This window comes from Artibeus jamaicensis, unplaced genomic scaffold, assembly GCF_021234435.1.
Source record: "Artibeus jamaicensis isolate MK-2021 breed Jamaican fruit bat unplaced genomic scaffold, CSHL_Jam_final contig_387, whole genome shotgun sequence".
NCBI classification, from domain to species: domain Eukaryota; kingdom Metazoa; phylum Chordata; class Mammalia; order Chiroptera; family Phyllostomidae; genus Artibeus; species Artibeus jamaicensis.
This window is the reverse complement of record NW_026521812.1, coordinates 24,745,828-24,764,464: the sequence shown is the minus strand read 5'-3', so window position 1 is coordinate 24,764,464 and position 18,637 is coordinate 24,745,828. Positions and strand designations below refer to the sequence as shown.

General features: G+C 38.1%; 1 protein-coding gene across 5 annotated transcripts in view; it reads right to left on the bottom strand.

Annotated features, from left to right (window-relative positions):
* ATG5 (autophagy related 5) overlaps positions 1–18,637 on the bottom strand; it is a 125,963-nt gene that overhangs the window by 52,431 nt on the left and 54,895 nt on the right. For 4 of the 5 annotated variants that reach the window (XM_037158985.2, XM_037158984.2, XM_053664794.1 and 1 more), the window contains one exon: positions 11,101–11,195. In XM_037158985.2, the coding sequence (XP_037014880.1) occupies positions 11,101–11,195 (95 nt within the window). The remainder of the gene's footprint in view (positions 1–11,100; positions 11,196–18,637) is intronic. The other variant, XM_037158987.2, reaches the window with a different exon arrangement.

Below are 18,637 nucleotides of genomic sequence, written 5' to 3'. Positions count from 1 at the left end.
GAGGAACAACTGGGGAGTGAGATAGACCGTGCAACCCAGGGTTCCAGTGCAGGAAAAGAAGGCTTCAAAACCTCTGGCTGTAAAAACCTGTGGGGATTGTGGTAGTGGAAAAAATTGCCAGTTTCATAAGGGAGTCCACTGGATGGCTCCAAGGGACCCTAGAACGTACACAAACGCAGCCACCTGGGAATCAGCACTAGAAGAATGCAATTTGCTTGTGGGTAGTGGGGGAAGTAACTGAAAGCTGGGCAAAAACCCAGCAAGTGGCACTGTTCCCTCTTAGACTCCCTCCCCAACATACAGCATCACAATGCCACAAAGCGGGTTGCCCTGCCCTGGCAAATACCTAAGGATCCATCCCTTGTGACATAACAGGTGTGCTGAGACAAAAAAATATGGCCCAAATGAAAGAACAGATCAAAACTCTAGAAAAAGAACACAGTGATGAGGAGATAGGCAACCTACCAGTTGCAGAGTTCAAAACACTGGTAATACGGATGCTCACAGAAATGATTGAGTATGACCACAAAAGAAGTGGAGGCTATGCAAAGTGAAATGAAGAAAAATATAGAGGGAACCAAGAGTGAAGGGAAGGGAACCAAGAGTGAAGGGAAGGAAACCAGGCCTAAAATCAATGATTTGGAGCAAAAGGAAGAAATAAACATTCAACTGGAACAGAATGAAGAGGGAAGAATTTTAAAAAATAAGGAGATGCTTAGGAACCTCTGGGACAACTTTAAATGTTCCAACATCCAAATGATAGTAGTGACAGAAGGAGAAGAGGAGGAGCAAGAAATTGAAAACTTATTAAAAAAGAAAAAAGAAAACTTTCCCAATCTGGCAAAGAAAATAGACATATAAGTCCAGGAAGCTCAGAGAGCCTCAAACAAGTTGGATCCAAAGAGGAACACACCAAGACACACCATAATTAAATAACCCAAGAAAAAGAGAGAATCTTAAAAGCAGCAAGAAAAAAGGAAGAGAGTTACCTACAAAGGAGTTCCCATAAGACTATCAGTTGACATCTCAAAAGAAACCTTACAGGAAAGAAGGGGCTGGAAAGAAATATTCAAAGAGTCATGAAAAGCAAGGACCCACATCTATGATCCAAGAAAGGTATCTTTCAGAATAGAAGGGCAGATAAAGTGCTTCCCAGATTAGGTCAAGTTAAAAAAGTTCATCATCACTAAGCCCTTGTTTTACAAAATATTAAAGGGACTTATGTAAGAAAAAGTATGAACAGTAAAATGACAACAAACACAACTATCAACAACTGGACCCAAAACAAAAACAAAAATGAAAACTAAGCAAACAACTAGAATGGGAAAAGAATCACAGAAATGAAGATCACATGGAAGGATAGCAATGGGGAGGGGAAGGACAGTGGAAAAGGTACAGGGAGTAAGAAACATAATTGGTAGGTACAAAACTGATGGGGAGGTTAAAACAGTATAGGAAATAGAGAAGCCATGTCCATGTATGACCCATGGACATGAACTAAGGGAGGGCGGGCAATACTGGAGGGAAGGGGGTATAGGGTGGACAAGGATAAAGGGGAAAGAAAAATGGGACAACTATAACAGCATAACCAATAAAATATACTTAAAAAAGAACATACAACAAAATCTGAATATAAAAGATGTATCATGTTCTTATGTGGGAAGATTTAATAAACCTAAGAAGGTAAATTATATCAAAATTAAAATAGAAATGTAAGGTAGTTCCCCTTATAATTGAATAGGAAGCTGTGAAGAATTAAATGATTTAAAAAGTCAAATGGAAAAATTAATGATGAAGAATAACCATGAAAAGGATGAAAAAGGGGGTGAATTTTCCCATTATATATCAAATAATATAAAAATAATTCTGGCATGAGAACAAACACACAGAGTCCAGAAATAGATCCCAGTAGTCAAACTATTTTAATGTAAAACAGAGGTGGCATTTTTATCCATAAGAAAACGATAGTTTATGTAAGGAGTTAATACACTATGGCCTGAAAGCCACACTGCGCCCTTCGCCTGTTTTTGTAAATCAAGTTGTACTGGAACACAGCCATGCCCATCATCTGCAAACTGTCTATGGCTGCTTTCAAGCTACAAAGCTATGCAATTGCGACAGAGCCCATCTGGTCTACAAAGCTGAAAATATTTACTATCTGGCTCTTTAAAAAAAAGTTTGCCAATCTTTAGTTTATATAATAAATGATCCTATTATAGCAAGCCATCACCTGGAAGAAAATAAAAGCTCTACCCTTATATGTCACACAATATTTAAAAATAAGTTCCAGATGAATTACAGATTTACATATTAAAAAATCAATATTACAAGCTAAGATAGGTAAGAAAACTACGTATAATCTGTAGATGTACGAGGAGAGGCCTTTTTAACAAAGAAAGAAATCCACACACAACTAAGAAAAAGAGATACTTGGCTAAATAGTGAAAAACCTTTTTATATAAAGATACTTTCAAAATTAAGACAAATATTATAGTTGTGATTATTTTTATAAAGTGTTTTACAGAAAATGGTTATTAGTATATACAAAAAATACCCTCTATAAAACAATATAAAGAACCTAGAAGAAAATACAACACATGAGGCAATTTATAGGAAAACAAATCCACATGGCCAACAAAGGTGAATGGATGTGCAGACTTACAAAGTATGAGAGAAATACTAACTAAGGTAAAAGTGGGGTTGTCTCTTTACATGTCCAAGAGTTATTATGCCCATTGCTGACAGAGATATAAGGAGAGAAACATACTTTTGTGCCTTGTTGGTAGAAGTCTGAATTCATACATTTTTTAAAAGTAACCTGGCAACATTTTTAAAAAATCCATTCTTGGATATCTATACCACAGACCTAAAAGAATACATATGTTACACTACTGGCGATAAAAAATGGAAACAAATAAACTGGAAATTAATTTATCAATAAGGAATACTAAACATATTATAGTATGAATATCCACTGAACATAATATAGACATGAAAAACAAGAAATTGAGTACTACAATCCAGTAACAACAACAAAAAACCCCAATCTGATTTTAAAAATGGGCAAAACATCTGAACACATTCCAGATGAATCAGACTTACATGTAAAAGTCTTTTTATATATATTTCTCCAAAGATACATACATATTCAAAAAGCAAATAAAAAATACTCAACATCACTAATAAGCAGGGAAACGCAAATCAAAACCACAATGAGATACTACTTCCCACCCATTAGGATGGCTACTCAAAAAAAAAAAAAAACAGCAAGAAACAAGTGCTGGTGAAGATATGGAGAAAATGGAACCCTTGTGCATTGTTAGTAGAAACATAAAATGGTGCAGCTGCTATGGAGAATGGTATGGCAGTTCCTTAAACATTTAAAAATAGAATTACCACATAAAAGCAGGTTTTCAAAAAGAAATATTCATACACCCATTATAATACTTAATTTTATATCAACATGGTCGGGCCAAGGTACCAAGAGATATTTGGTCAAATATTATTCTGGACGTTTTTGTGAGATTGGTGTTTTTTATGAGATTAGTACTTATTTATTTGTTTAAAGATTTTATTTATTTATTTTTAGAGAGAGGGGAAGGGAAGGAGAAACAGAGGGAGAGAAACACCAATGTGTGGCTGCCTCTCGTGCGCCCCCTACTGGGGATGTGGTCCGCAACCCAGGCATGTGCCCTGACTGGGAATCAAACCTGTGACTCTTTGGTTTGCAGGTCTGCAATCAGTCCACTGAGCCACACCAGCCAGGGCTGGATGAGATTAATATTTAAGTTGGTTAACTCTAAGTAAAGCAAATTACCCTCCATAATGGGGGTGAACCTCAACTAATCAGCTGAAGGCCTTAAAATAAATCTCTTTCCACATTCTACTGGTTCTGTTTCACTGGACAACCCTGACTAATATACCCATGTTCACAGCAGTATGAACATAATTTAGTTCATATTTAGTCACAATAACTAAAAGGCAGATGCAACCCTAGTATCTGTCCAATGATGATAAGTAAAATGTGGTATATATATACATACATGCTACAACATGGATGAACTCTGACAATGTTAAATGAATTAAAGTCACATACAAAAAAGTATGATTCCACTAATATGAAGTAACTAGAGGACTCAAATTCACAGCTGTTGTTTACAGGGCAGAGTTTCAGTTTTCAAGATGAGAAGTGTTCTAGAGACTGAATGTGCAACAATGTGAATGTACTTAATGTTACTGAAGTGCACACTTACAAATGGCTAAAGATAGCAAATTTTATGTTATATGTATCCACAATCATTTTAAAATTAAAACAATTTAAAGAAAGGTATTACAAATAACTCTAAAAAATTAACAGGTGATCAGCTGCTAAACAGAGAATATCTACATTCTATCCTGCTAAAGATATTAAGTATTTCTGCACAGTTCAAAATGTATTATAAATTACTTAGTGCTTCTTTTTGAAATGACAAAAAAAAATGAAACTAAAAGCCATAATTCAGTTTATTGACCATCTGAAGTCCTTCCTCTTGTCCTTTGGCCTTTCTGCTAGATGTTACCATAACTAAAGTAGAAAATACTGAAAAAACAGAATTATAATTTCTTACCAAAACCCCCACAATAATGGAGGAGGAGGAGGAGGAATCCTAACAAACAATACTGTAATTCACCACACATTTCTCTTGTCCTCACTTTAACTTTATCAGAAAACAAGTCCTGCCCTGACTGGTGCCACTCAGTGGATTAAGTGCTATTCTGTGGACTAAAAGGTCACCGATTTGATTCCCAGTTGGGGCACATGCCTGGCTTTTGGGCCAGGTCCCCAGTTGGGGGCATGCAAGAGGCAACTAATGGATATATCGCTCACACATCGATATTTCTCTCCTCTTTCTCCCTCCCTTTCCCTCTCTCTAAATATAAATAAAATTAAAAATAAATTTAAATTAAAAAAATAAATTTAAACTTAAAGAAAACAAGTCCTGTTTACCAGCTTCATGCTTTTGTTTAAAACTAAAAGCATCCTCTGGATTTATTTTAATGTCTAGAATAACATATAGAACAAAGTAGGTAATTAAATATTCCTTACTGAATAAATATGAACAGATATTCAAACTATGGTCTGACGTTGACCTCCGCAGCCTTATTCCCACCCTCCAAGTCTGGGCTCAGACTTGCCCTTACCCCTACAATGCGCTGCCTACAAAGTTCTTCTCATCACTCTCTGACTACCTAAATTCCATCTGTTTGTCCCATCTGGAGAGATGTAACACTTCATCAAGGAAGCCCTCTCTGCCCTGTCAAACTAGATCCAATTCCTCAGAGGAATTAGACTTCTACCGCACTATCTACCTCTCCTTCACAGTACCAATCACAGCTGTGATTGTTCATATACTTACATGGGGGTTATGTGGTATTAATCACTACCTGGATCCCTGTGCACAGCACAGGTCAGCATGCAAATATTTTTGAGTAAATGAATTTACTGATTTAATGAATGGATAAGACAAACTTTTCTTATACAAAGTACTTTGGCAGGTTAACATTTATAAATCCATGCTTTTTGGAAAACAATAATGTGCCAAATTCTCACCCTGCAAGCTAAATACCAATGCCTGAGGACCTCACAGTCATTGTACAATCTTTTTAACAGATATCTTCATTAATCACCATCTGTTTACACATGCTATTCTAAACAACATTTTAGTTACATTTCCGAAACACTTCCTGCCATTAACCTCATCTCTAGAACACTGGCTAATACGAAGCACCTGGATTTCAGGCACACAGACCTGAAACTCACACACCAAACTAAACTGTTATGTAAATGACAGAAATGACACATTCTGATCTGTAAGGGGTATCTAGACTACTTTTGAATTTATTTTACTTTTACCACTAAAACTCGGTCACTAGATTATAGTCATTTTGAGCCCATGATAATTGGATTATCCTGGGCACATGAAAAAGAACTAGAGTTTTCCACCAGTCTGTAAAAAAGTTGGCCTTTAAACAGTATCACCAGTTAGGAGATTTTCTAGGTTTCTATCAACTTTATTTGGTCAAGGTGGACTTCACTTTATGGGATAATTATGTCCTAAAAATTCCATAATCTTAATTTTTATAAGTAAAATCGTACTTTGCTAAGTCTCAATTCTAACACTCCATTTTTCATCTGGGTGCTACCGAGGAATTGACTTGAAAGTCTCTCAGCTTCGGTTTCCTTTCTCTAAAATCAGATAATGACCCTTACAGCATTGTAAGGCCATTCTGAGGCTTCAGAAGATAAAATGGGCTAACTCGAGCATTCTCGGTGCCCTTCCTTTCTACCCCTTGCTACAGAGGAATTTTATTAGGATTCTGCAAAGAAAAAAATAACTACTTTTGCAAAATTATGATCTTCATTTATCTTATTAAAACCTGAATTTTCAGGTTTTATTTAAATTTACTTACTATCTTAAGGTTTCAAATAGTACAGGGATTTATGTCTAGCATGCTGAAGAAAAGGTACAGGTTAATCAAAATGCAGCCTAAGTAAAAGCTCCGTAAATCAGTGGAGTATGGCAGCCACACAAACAATCCAGCTGTGGAGGAGTCGGCAACAGAAATCTGTACCACTGCTAGATCCCGTAACTCGGAAAACGGAAGGCAGAGCCCACCTTCCTTCGCTTAGGCAAAAGCATGAAGCACCAAGATCACGAAGTAGGGGGTGGAAAAAGCCAGGCAATGAACAACTGGGAAAAACTAAGGCTCCTAAATTTTTATACTCACTTACCTATCTCACTTGTAAAATTTTAACAAATTCAAGTAAGAACCAAACTGGAAATGGGTAAAGCCAACAAGAAAGTTATATAAGTTGGCTGAAAACCTTAGGCTCTGTCGCCTATTTGAAAAAAAATGCACATTCATCTCGACACTGGGAAGATCAGCCAGCAATCGGCCCAAACACAGGCCCCACCTGGCAGCCACATTTCATCAAGCAAATTCTGAGAATTCTCTAGCGTCCCACTTTCTATGTAATTACAGAACTTCATAAAAACCATTCTCTCTTTCATACACATTCTCTCTTTCTGCCAACCCCCCCACATTCTCTCTCTCTAAATCCTTCTGTGTTGTAACACCACAGGAAGAGGTATGGATACAGCTGACAATTTCCCCCAGAAGAGAATGTAAATGTGAAAAGGAAGATCTCCTTTCTGACATCTGCACTGTTATTCTGATAATAATCCCTGTATTAAGTAACAGTGTAACACACTTTTCCTACAGGAGCTTCAAGTATTTACCATACAGAAACTCCAGTGCAGTTAAGTACACATGCCAGAACCCAGCCAGCCGCAAGTGCTGGGAGGTATACATCTCAGATCAGTTCTGGAACTCGTGGGGATGTCTGCAATGTATTTTATTCAACTACTCCACAAATAAGATAACTTTGCCAAATTCTGGGAATTCATTATGGCACATTACTATGGAGGTCATGGCACAAAAGAATAGTCCCAAACTAACTATTAATTATTAAGGACTAATTTACTGAATTAACAAATACTCACAAATGCCTACTACATGCCAGGCACTTTTTAGACCCTGGACACACGGCATGAACAAAACAATTACTCTGTCTTGATGAAAAGATGAACTGGCTGAAAAGTATAAATTTCATTTTTAGTACTGAGTAAAAGTCATACGGCACCATAAGGACTTGAGTCAAACAGTGCCACAAAGAAAAGGACTTTGTACAAATGAGGAATCTGCTCTGAAAAAGGAGTTTTAAATGTTTTTAAAAAATAAGAGCATCACTGATACAATGACATAAATTGGTCACCCGGCTTCTTTCAAAACAGCTGCAACCAGATGTACGAACTCCCCCAGTCACGCCCCTTTCGTCCTAGGGAGGAGGACACAGCGGCCTGGTGAGACTCCGCCTCTGAAAACACAGGTGTTGGTGTCAGGCCGCCGCGGAGCCGCGGAGGACTCCTCCTAGTTCAGTGTTCTTCCAGGAAACGACTTTCCCAGGGTAACTGCTTCACCCGTTCTGTCTCCCAATATTTTACAACTTTCTGAACTCAGTGACGTTTGCATGTAGTTACCAACTGTCAAACTAGGACACCGAGGCAAAAAGGTCAAAATTAAAAGAATAAGGCAAAATGGTGATCTTGATCATGCATTGTTTTCTTAAGCAACCCTTCCAATAGCTCTTTTCTACCTGTTCCTACTCTTCTCCCATCTTTTTAGTTAACGTTAAGTGTTTTTTGTTCAACTGCCACAACAGCACTGCCCTTGTTAAAACCAGCATACATCTAAAATCAAGGAAACAGCTAGCTTTTCTAGTTTTGAATTATTTGATCTATAAAGTCTTTTTTCATCTTTAAAATTATGTGATCCTTGATACTTTCAATACCCCAGGATTCAATTAAATTAAATAAGTGCTCATGAAGCACTTACAGTGGACAAAACCCTGTGCTAAGTCCTACTACACAGGTATTTTAAAAACCATTTGACCTTACCTCAAACACGTTACTAGCATGTGGAGGCTATTAGTGCATCCACCCAGGGTGCTAAGTAGATCAGGAACTATGTAATTTAGGCAAAGCACTGAACCTGTACAGGCCTAGACAGAGAAGTCATTCTCAAACTGTGTTTCAGAATTTCTGTAATAGTCACTGCTACAGTTACTGGGCCCGAGAGGAGGGAGTCAGCCACCCAAGTCAACACCATTGGTCCCCACCCACCCACCCCTTCCAAGCTCAGAACCAAAGAGGGTTGTGGCTTAAAAAAATTTTGAATTCCACCCAGAAAACTTAAGGACTACTCTAAAATTCTATGATAACCTGTTGTTTTTAACCACCATTATTTATGTCAGTGATAGTAAAGAAATTCTGTTAAGATTTACAGACTACAAAAGAAAAATCTTACCCACTATAGTATTACACTTAGTCCCTAAAACCTGACTCTATTTTGGCCTTCCTCTGTAAAATAACTGAAGCATATCACTACTGAACCCAGTTTGGAAAAACTACCCTAAAGCTTCTTTTAAGGAATACCTAGGTGGTGAGAACAGAGTCATCTAATGTGAGGTCATTCTTTACTCAGCACACAACTAAGCTTCCTACAGTCTCTCTTGATTTTTTTTTTTTTTAAATGAAACTACAGGAATTGTTTCATTTGGCCCCTGTGGAACAGAATAGTTGCCAAAATTGTTAGATTCCTCTTCTCGGCAGCTAGCTTTGCTCCTTGCTATACAGAGAAGATGGAAACTTTCCCATGTGAGCAGAACAAATTCTCCCTCCTTTCCCTAACAGTTCTCTGCACACCTCTCCTCTGTTGGCTTAACCTTTACTGGTTAATTCCAATTCTCAGCTGTCATGCTTTGGTGATTATTTTCCTCCTTATTTGATAGACACATTCTCCCATAAAATAACCTAAAAATCTTTTCTGTCTTAGCCGTCCCAATACTTCACCGAATGTTTTACAATACTGTGGGTAATCCATGGCTTATGATGCATCATCTTTAGTTATCACTGAGTGATACTTTAGGAAGCAGCTTTACGGAAACTATGATTTTTTTTTACTGTAAGGTGTAAAAGATTTTGTCCCACCCCCTCTACATAAAATTTCTTTCCTATATAATACCCAAGAAGTTTAACTTTCCCTGACAACCTAGTAGGTTACAAAAAGCTAAAGGTCAAATTTGCAAGTCAATTTTAATAAATTTAAGGGTTTCACTTATTCATAGCTTATGTAATTTCATGCTGAATTTCCATTTTGTTTTTTGTAAAATGTCTCAGATTCTTCAAGATACATGATAAAGTATAAATAAACAAACTATGGTATTTCTGAACCTGCTGTGTAATAACTGTGCTTAATAAAGACTTGTAGAATTAAAATTTTATTTTCCTATTAAAAAAGGAAGCAGAGGAGGACTGTGACTAATTAGACAATGTGGTCTTATTTCACTGGGCATTTTTCTCACTTTTATGAATCTGTTAACTAAAAATAGTCTACCTGTCATTATGTTATGACATCAATGAAAAGGAAGCTTAAGTCAGAAACACTCTTCATTCTTTGAGTATACTGGGACTTTTGTTTCCTTGTTTTCAATTGACAACTTGTCTCTTCTACATGATAGCTCTACAAAAAATTTAAAAATAACTATCAAAGTAACTATGAATAAAGACTGTGGGACACTGACAATGGCTACAAAGACAAGTTATGACACTACCTCTTGGAGTGTGAATGGAAGTTTTGCTAGAATAGAGTTTACGTTTTTGGTATTATATTTCCAGTTCCTATTCTTAACTTTGTTTTCATAATAGGTAACTTGCTTCCTATAATACCATTCATTCAACAAATTCATACTATTTGCTATATGAGAAACATGTAGGAGTTTTAACATACTCTACAGAAATGCAGAGTCTCTTACCCCGTGAAAGGGTGCTTGTTGTAAGGAGCACCTATCACCTATTCTACTGCACACCAATGAAGACTCTCGATTCTCCCTTGTCTGTGGTCCTTGCTTACAGCCGCCACAAACACTGCATTAGCAATGCGGAACCACCGCTCCTCGGGGAGACACAGGGTTGGGTTACTGCAAACCTCTGGCCACATGTCCTCCAACTGATCAATATATGACTATGTTTTATGTGTGTTTTTGTGTAAAGACAGCACTTCAGCACTGTGCTTGGGAGCTATTTTTAATACCAACATCACCAACAAAAAGCAAAAAATGTGAAAAATGTAGCACTGAGTAGAGTCACTCGTTCACAGTGTGAGAGAAGGTGTGCACTGGGCAAATCCAATTCGTCGCCCCTCTACCTGGGGCCACGACAGACAGCACTGCCGAGCGCTGGCTGTGGGGTTGCAGATGAATGTTAGCAAGCAGGCAAATCTGCAAATACAGGCTCTGTGAATAATGAGGATCAACTGAATACGAGACAAGTATTTCAGAGCAGTCACTCATTTGATTGCCAGCAACAGAAAGAAATCTGGAAAGCCCTAAGAAATACTATTCAGCTACTATGCAAACTTAAAAGAGTTTTGGATTAGACTGCTTTAAGAAGATGTCTGAGGCTTTCATAAGTCGTTACTGTTAAAAATGTTACTTCCTACCTGATATATTCTAAAAGGGATGTAACGAAATCCATTTTCTTCTGCAGGATATTCCATGAGTTTCCGATTGATGGCCCAAAACTGGTCAAATCTGTCTGTAATGAGAAATTATTAAACATGAATAACATTATCATTTAATTCTTCACATGAAGAGATGACAACTGTTAAACATTTACCTCTTAGAAGTTTTTTAAAGAGCATCACCTGTATACTATTTTTTTTCTTAAGCTCATGTTTCTTTGGCTAAATATAAAGCAAGATAGAAAAAACTATTGTTACATGATTGTTCCTTCTTCCTAGCTAATTCACATAAACATTTTTTCTTGTAAGATAAACCCTAACAGATTATGACTACATGTGTTATCAAGGCAAAAAGACATCAAAAACTTCAGACAGTGGATGTCTTGATAGCCTTTGTTCTACTCCTACTATCCAAACTATAAAGGCAACAGCTTCAAGTGACCTAAATTCTAACCAGAACTTGGTTAAAGAAACAAAGTCAAAGTACCAAACACAGTAAACATGAAACAGAAAAAAAAAACCCTAATAAAATCATAGGAAATGCTTTGAAAGAAATGTGAACAAATGTGAACTGACTGCTTAAACAATACCATTTTAAAATTTTCAGGTTCAATTTTTTTTTAAATCCACTTTACTTTGTCCATGGGTCCTTTATACCTGTTCCTTGACTTGATCTTTCCTCTTCTTTCCCCTTTACTCCTCTCCCCCCTCCCCTCGGGTTACTGTCAGTTTGTTCTTTATCTCGGTGTCTCTGGTTCTATTTTGCTCACTCAAAGGCAAGGGGGTGGAGTGGGGGATGGGAGAAATGGGGGGTAGGGGAAGGGCTGAAAGTGGAAGGTGAGGGTGGGTAGAGCAGGGGAGAGTAATGGGGGGAAGGGGACAACCATAATTGAACAACAATAAAAAAATTAAAAAAATAATTAGAAGCAGGAAAAAACCCCACTTTACTAAGATACAATTCACATACCATAAAATTCATCCCTTTAAAGTGTACAACTGTGTGTTTTTATGGTATATTCAGAGTTGAGCAACCACTGCTAACATCTAATTTCAGAAAATTTTCATCATCCTCAAAAGAAATCTGTACCAATTAATTGTTATTTCCTTTCCCCTTCCTCCATCCCCTAGAAATCACTAATCTCAAGTCTACTCCAGAAATTTCTTATAAATAGAATCGTACAATATGTGGCGTCTGCATCTGTCCTCTCCCTCTCAGACTATGTTTTCCAGGTTCATTCATGCTGTAGAATGTATCAGAACTTCATTAATTTTTATGGACAAATAATATGTAATCGTATGAAGATATCCCCTTTTTTTTACCCATTCATCAGTTCATGGAACATCTGGGTTGTTTCCACTTGGTGGTTACGATGAACGCTTTGTACAAGTTCTTCTGTGGAGGCACATTTTCAATTTTTTTGTATATATACCTAGGAGTGGAACTGCTGAGTTAGATGGTAACTGTTTAACTGCCATATGGTAATTATGTCTTGAGAATTGCCAAACTGTTTTTCAAAGAGACAGCACCCATTTACATTCCCATCAGAAATGTATAAATGTTCCAATTTGCCCACATCTATGCCAACACTTGTTATTGTCCATTTTTTTCTATTATACTCATCCCTAGTGGGTGCTACATGGTATCTCCTTATGGTTTTGATTTAATTTCCCTAAGGATTAATTATATGGAGCATCTTTCCATTACTAGCCATTTATATATCTTCTTTGGAGTAGTGTCTATCAAATCTTTTGTCTCCTTTTTAACTTTTTAAAATTGTTGTATATCATTAGAGTTCCTTATGTATTCTTAATACAAATCCTTTATCTGACAAAGGATAAGCAAATATTTCCCCATTCTATGCATTGTTGTTTAACTCCTTAACTCACCCAGAATTCTACATCAAAACAAATTATTTTTTCCTCAGAATCAAATCTCTGTACAGCACAAAACAGCTCCAGAATTTCAGACCAGGCTGGCATTAAAGTACATTCCCTACTACAATACTAGATTTGCCTCAATACGATTACCTGGCAATCTATCCACTGCCCTCAGGCCACCAAAATCATACAAAATACAGTCTGTTTCTTCTTACACCCCTGCCCTAGAGGACTGTGACAGGTTCTCGGCCTTCTCTACTCTCATTTCCAACCTCAATCGGGGGAAAGGCTGACACCACACTAAAACCGGTATGACAGGGGATTTAGAACCCAGTTAGTTTAGTAAAGTTTCACAAATGGCAACCAAGATCCAGGTTGTTATGAATTTAATACAGAACCAAGACCAGACTCTTGGTCTTCTGATTCCAAATCCACAACTGTTTCAACAGTTGGAACACACAAAACTGCATCCTAGTGTTAAGAGGAGCCCCTCTGACCACAGTCCTTTCATCCATGAATCAATTATTCTTTCAATGCTCTTTTACTCACTGCCTCCTCATTGGTGATCTCTAGCACCTATCTACGATGCATGCATAATATATGCTCTTGAGTCAAAGAATGGATAACAGAATATTATGTGCTGAATTTTTCATGGGAAGTTCTGGGATCTGCTCTGGCTGGTGTAGCTCAGTAAGACTGAGCACGGGCCTGTGAAACAAAGGGTTGCTCGTTCCCAGTCAGGGCACATGCCTGGGGCCAGGTCCCCAGTATGGGGGCATGTGAGAGGCAAACACACAGTGATGTTTCTCTCCCTTTCTTTCTCCTTCTCTTCCCCTCTCTCTAAAAATAAATAAATAAATAAAACCTTAAAAAAAAGTTCTGCGTTCTATTCCTAGGTCTGTAACTACATAGCTGGTTCAGAAACAAATCAATTGAAAAGTCTACCCTAATTCACTCATAGATGAAACCAAGGCATTAGATTAAATACTTTCTAATGTCTCTTCTAAAAGTAAGTTTATAATTATTTAAGACACACCCTTTTCTTAAAGTAGAACTTGGTAAAAACCACAAGAAAAACTTTATAAAATGAAAGACTTATACTGTTCTCACCAGGGAAAAAGAAAAGAACACGTGGGCTAAGGCAGTGGTTTTTCAGCAGACAAGGTTTTGCTCCCAAGTAGGTCTGGAGACATTTTTGGTTGTCACATGTGTGTTACTAGCATCCAGTGGGTACAGGTCAGGGATGCTGCTAAACACCACACAATGCACAGGACAGCTCCACACAACCAAGAATTAACTGACTCAAAATGTCCATAGGGCTAAAGAAAGGAAAGCAAATACAAGCATACAATAAAAAGCACAGAAAGGTCATTAGTAAAAGTTTTTACATACCCATGTGGCCAAAAAGAAACACACACACAAACAAACAAACAAACCCTGGAGAAAGGAACATTATTGTGTCCATTATCAATTTAATGACTCAATTCCAAAGTCACCCTTCAATATATGCACTGCTATAATTTCTTTAAGCACCTCCACTGTGACAAGCACATTAAGCTTTCTCAGTTAAGGTGCTGAAAGGACACTGCAGGAGAGTGGGGCTCCTGACTGTACAGGCTCACTGAAGGCCCATGGCCCCTCTCAGCAACCTGATTTCCTGCCGAGACCCATAGGGGTGGCCTCACCATGGTTCCCCAGAGCTACCACCCCCTCTGCACATCCATGACACCTGTTACTGGTGGCCTGCACGCCACATTGTCCTGACTGCCACCCAGTGATGACAGACCAGCTCTAATCACGGTAAAACACAAAATTTTCCTACTAATCCAGTGGGGAGTGAGGTGAACTTGACCTTCTCCAGCAAGTTCTAAATCCGGCCTTGGAAAGGGGCTCCTTCTAAGTGTGACCTTTGTCTGTTGGCCATAGGGAAGCATACACAGTCACATTTCGTCACTCTTTTATCAGAGTCTAATAATTCAGTATATAAAACTTACCCTGTTTAACTCTTTGTGTGGTTTCTATTTCTAGACCCAACCCAGTCTGATATAACTATGTTTAAAAGGAATGACATAATAAAAAATCCTTAGTAATAAATATTAGCTTTTAATCTTCTTATAAAAAGGTTATGCTCTTATATAAAATTAGGCATTTTCTCAACAGTACAAAAAACTCTCCAGCCAAGAATAATCTTGTTAAAGGCAAAGTTATTAACAAGAAAGACAAAAATAAAAAAATTTCAAAGAAAATCAGTATTGAATCTGAGTGTATAGCCAAATGTTTTCACACTGAATTTTGTAATATTAGTATCTCTTCTATTCCCCTAGTCAATAATTAAAGTAAAACTAGATATTCCTACCTTCCTACATACTAGTGGATGAATAACACAGTGTCTTGTTACTAACCAATATTTTATATTCTAAAAATTAAAACTATGTTGTTAATTATCGTTGAGTAGTAAATTTGGTTATTTGTTCTACCAGCCATAAAGCAGTACTGTCAAGTAAAAGCAGCATGGTGGTTTTAGCTGTTCATTAAACTATAAATGTAAGTAAATGTACATCGATTTCAAGAACTTTCAAACTAATTTAGATCTAATTCTAAAACAATAAAAAAAGCATCTAAGGAGGAGAAAATTAAACCTATCAGCAACCTAACTTATTCAAAGAATGGAAGTTGAGCCCTGGCTGGTGTAACTCAGTAGATTGAGTGCTGGCCTGAAAAGCAAAGGGTCACTGATTTGATTCCCAGTCAGGGCACATGCCTGGGTTGCAGGGCAGGTCCCCAGTAGGGAGCACATGACAGGCAACCACACACTGATGTTTCTCTCTCTCTCTTTCTCATTCCCTTCCCCTCTCTCTAAAAATAAATAAATAAAATATTAACAAAATAAAATAAAACAGAAAAATATTAAAAAGGGAATTCTTCAAAACCCTGGTGGACACCAAATTTTCCTCACTTTCTGTTGATTAAGCTTTGATACTGGTCTTAGAAGTTAAATAAAATCCAGAAAAAAAACTGTAATTTATGATCTCCCTAAGAAGCATGTAAGAAATAAGGTTGATTACATGTTATTCTTTGTTCCTCATCTGAAAAAAATGGAAGGAAAACAGCGGCAATTTTAAAGGATGTATCTATTCTTTCATGTGAGCTCCATGAGAGTTAAGACCTGAAGATAAAAGAATTTTTAATATTCTCGCACCACAAATAATGTACAGGTGACACGGGGGACATCTCCGCGATGCTACTCAGCCACCACACTGTCACCGGCTGAAACCCTCCGACTGCAGAGAAGGGGTGCACGGCCTCACGTGCACACACCACCCACTTCCCGCCGTTAATGTCTGTGATGCCAGAAAGAACAGGTTTACAGCACCCAAGTAAGGGTCGGATCATGACAGCACATAAAACGGACTTTAAACTTTTCTTTGAAGAGAACAGCAAATGGTTGAAAATCACAATGAAGGAAGCCACTCTTCACAAAATTTGCATTTATAAAATTATTCAAATCACCACAAGTAGTCGGATAATATATATATATAGTACTTTGACCTGAAGCTTTCAAAATATGTGACAGCACATCCAACTACGGACCTATCTGAATTCGTTTCTTCGCATGTAATATGTTAAATATCTTTGAAAAACAAAATAGGAAGGGGAAAAAGAAATAGCAATTACTGGCAGGGTGCCTGATGCAGGTGTGACCTGTGTATTTTGAAACTCACTTGCCTTCTGAGTCGAATCAAATCAAGAGAACCTTACGTTAACAGGACAGTGAGGCCGAGCCACAGTGAGGAGCGTTCTCTAGGACAGCACATCCACTGGTGCTCAGATGCTGCTCAATGAACTACACTCACGCATTTCTGAGTCCTGTTTCAGGTATAGTTACAGAGGTGTATCTGGGGGGACACCCTAACCGAAGCAAAGTAGCCTTGAAAGGTCTCAAGGGCCCCTGAAAATTCATCATGAAGACAGAAGTAGGCAGGAGCAGCGTGAGGACCTCTACATTAAGACCATGAGGAGTACCATTCCTGGAGAAGGCTAATCCTTGTATCTGTTCGTAAACACTGATCCTGGAGGACTGCACCCTGGAGAACTGGTTGTTTGACAGAATCAAAAGAGCAATGAAACCTGCAACCCAGGAAAAGTTTGACCTGGACCATCACTGTCTCAGAAAAAGACATTTATTTACTCCTTTGCCCTACAGAAGAAGTGCTACAAGTCTGGAATATTGGCATCATGGAGAATAATCGACATATATATTTATTTTTTAAAGATTTTGTTTATTTATTTTAGAGAGAAGGGAAGGGAGGGAGAAAGAGAGGGAGGAAAACAACAATGTGTGGCTGCCTTTCACGTGCCCCCTACTGGGGACCTGGCCCGTAACCCAGGCATGGGCCCTGGTGGGGAATCAAACAGGTGACCCTTTGGTTTGCAGGCCAGTGCTCAATTCACTGAGCCACACCAGCCAGGGCAACAACATATATATTTAGAGTGCAATTAATTCTCTCTGCATTTACCACTACAACTTCTGCCTCTCAGCTGAATCACTGTACATACAGCCTCCCAACTGATCTCTGTCTGCCCTTCCACTTGTATCTCTGCTACACGGCACCCAGGATGTGCCTTTAAACACAAACTGAAATGTATCATTAATGAATGTACTTCCAATCACCTTTCTAATGGGTCATAAGGAACAATGCTTTATGATGTACTTTAATAATATGGTTATTTAAAGTTTAGTACTAGAATCATTTTTTTAAAGATTTTACTTATTTATCTTTAGAGGGGAAGGGAAGGAGAGAGGGAGAGAAACATCAATGTATGGTTGCCTTTCATGCGTCCCCTGCTGGGAACTGGCCTGCAGGGAACCGGCCTGCAACCCTGGTACGTGCCCTGACTGGGAATCGAACCGCGACTGTCTGGTTCACAGGCCCACACTCAATCCACTGAGCTACGCCAGCCAGGGCTAGAATCATTATTTTAAAAAACAATCTACTGTACCTCCTTATTGTTGGCAAATGGGTGCAAATTGCTCCCTGCCCAAACTCTGGGCACAAGTAACCACAAAGTCAGTAATAACAGTTCCGTCCCGGGAATCAGGTTCTTTCCAGCTGCCACTCACCCTCCTGGAATGCAGTGTTTCACATTCATCTCAGGTCTGCCTACCAATCTGCTTACTTACTCAGCTCTACATTACCCTTTTCTGTCCCTAGAAAACATCAAGCTCATCACCCTATCACAATTTTAGTAGCTTGGAGTCCCCTACTTTTCTAATCTTCGTATAGCAGCTTTTTTCTCACCTTTTAAGTCTCAAAAAAGTGTCACCTCCTCAGAGATTTCCCTCATAATTCCAGGTGAAGCATTATTCTATTTTCTTCTAAACACTTATCGTTATTTGAAATGACCCTATTGTTTAATTATTAACTATCTCTCTCCCCAAACTGAACTACAAGTTCCATAAGGGTTAGTATTTGTTTTCAGCCCTATAAAGTTCCTGGCACAAAGTACATGCTCAGTGAGCTTTTGTTAAATGACTAAGTAACTAAATGAATGACTGATTTAGGCAAATGGAAGAAACACAAAGTAGAAACCCTGAATGCAGCACAGCACAGTGGAAGAGGTAGAAGACCTGGAGCCC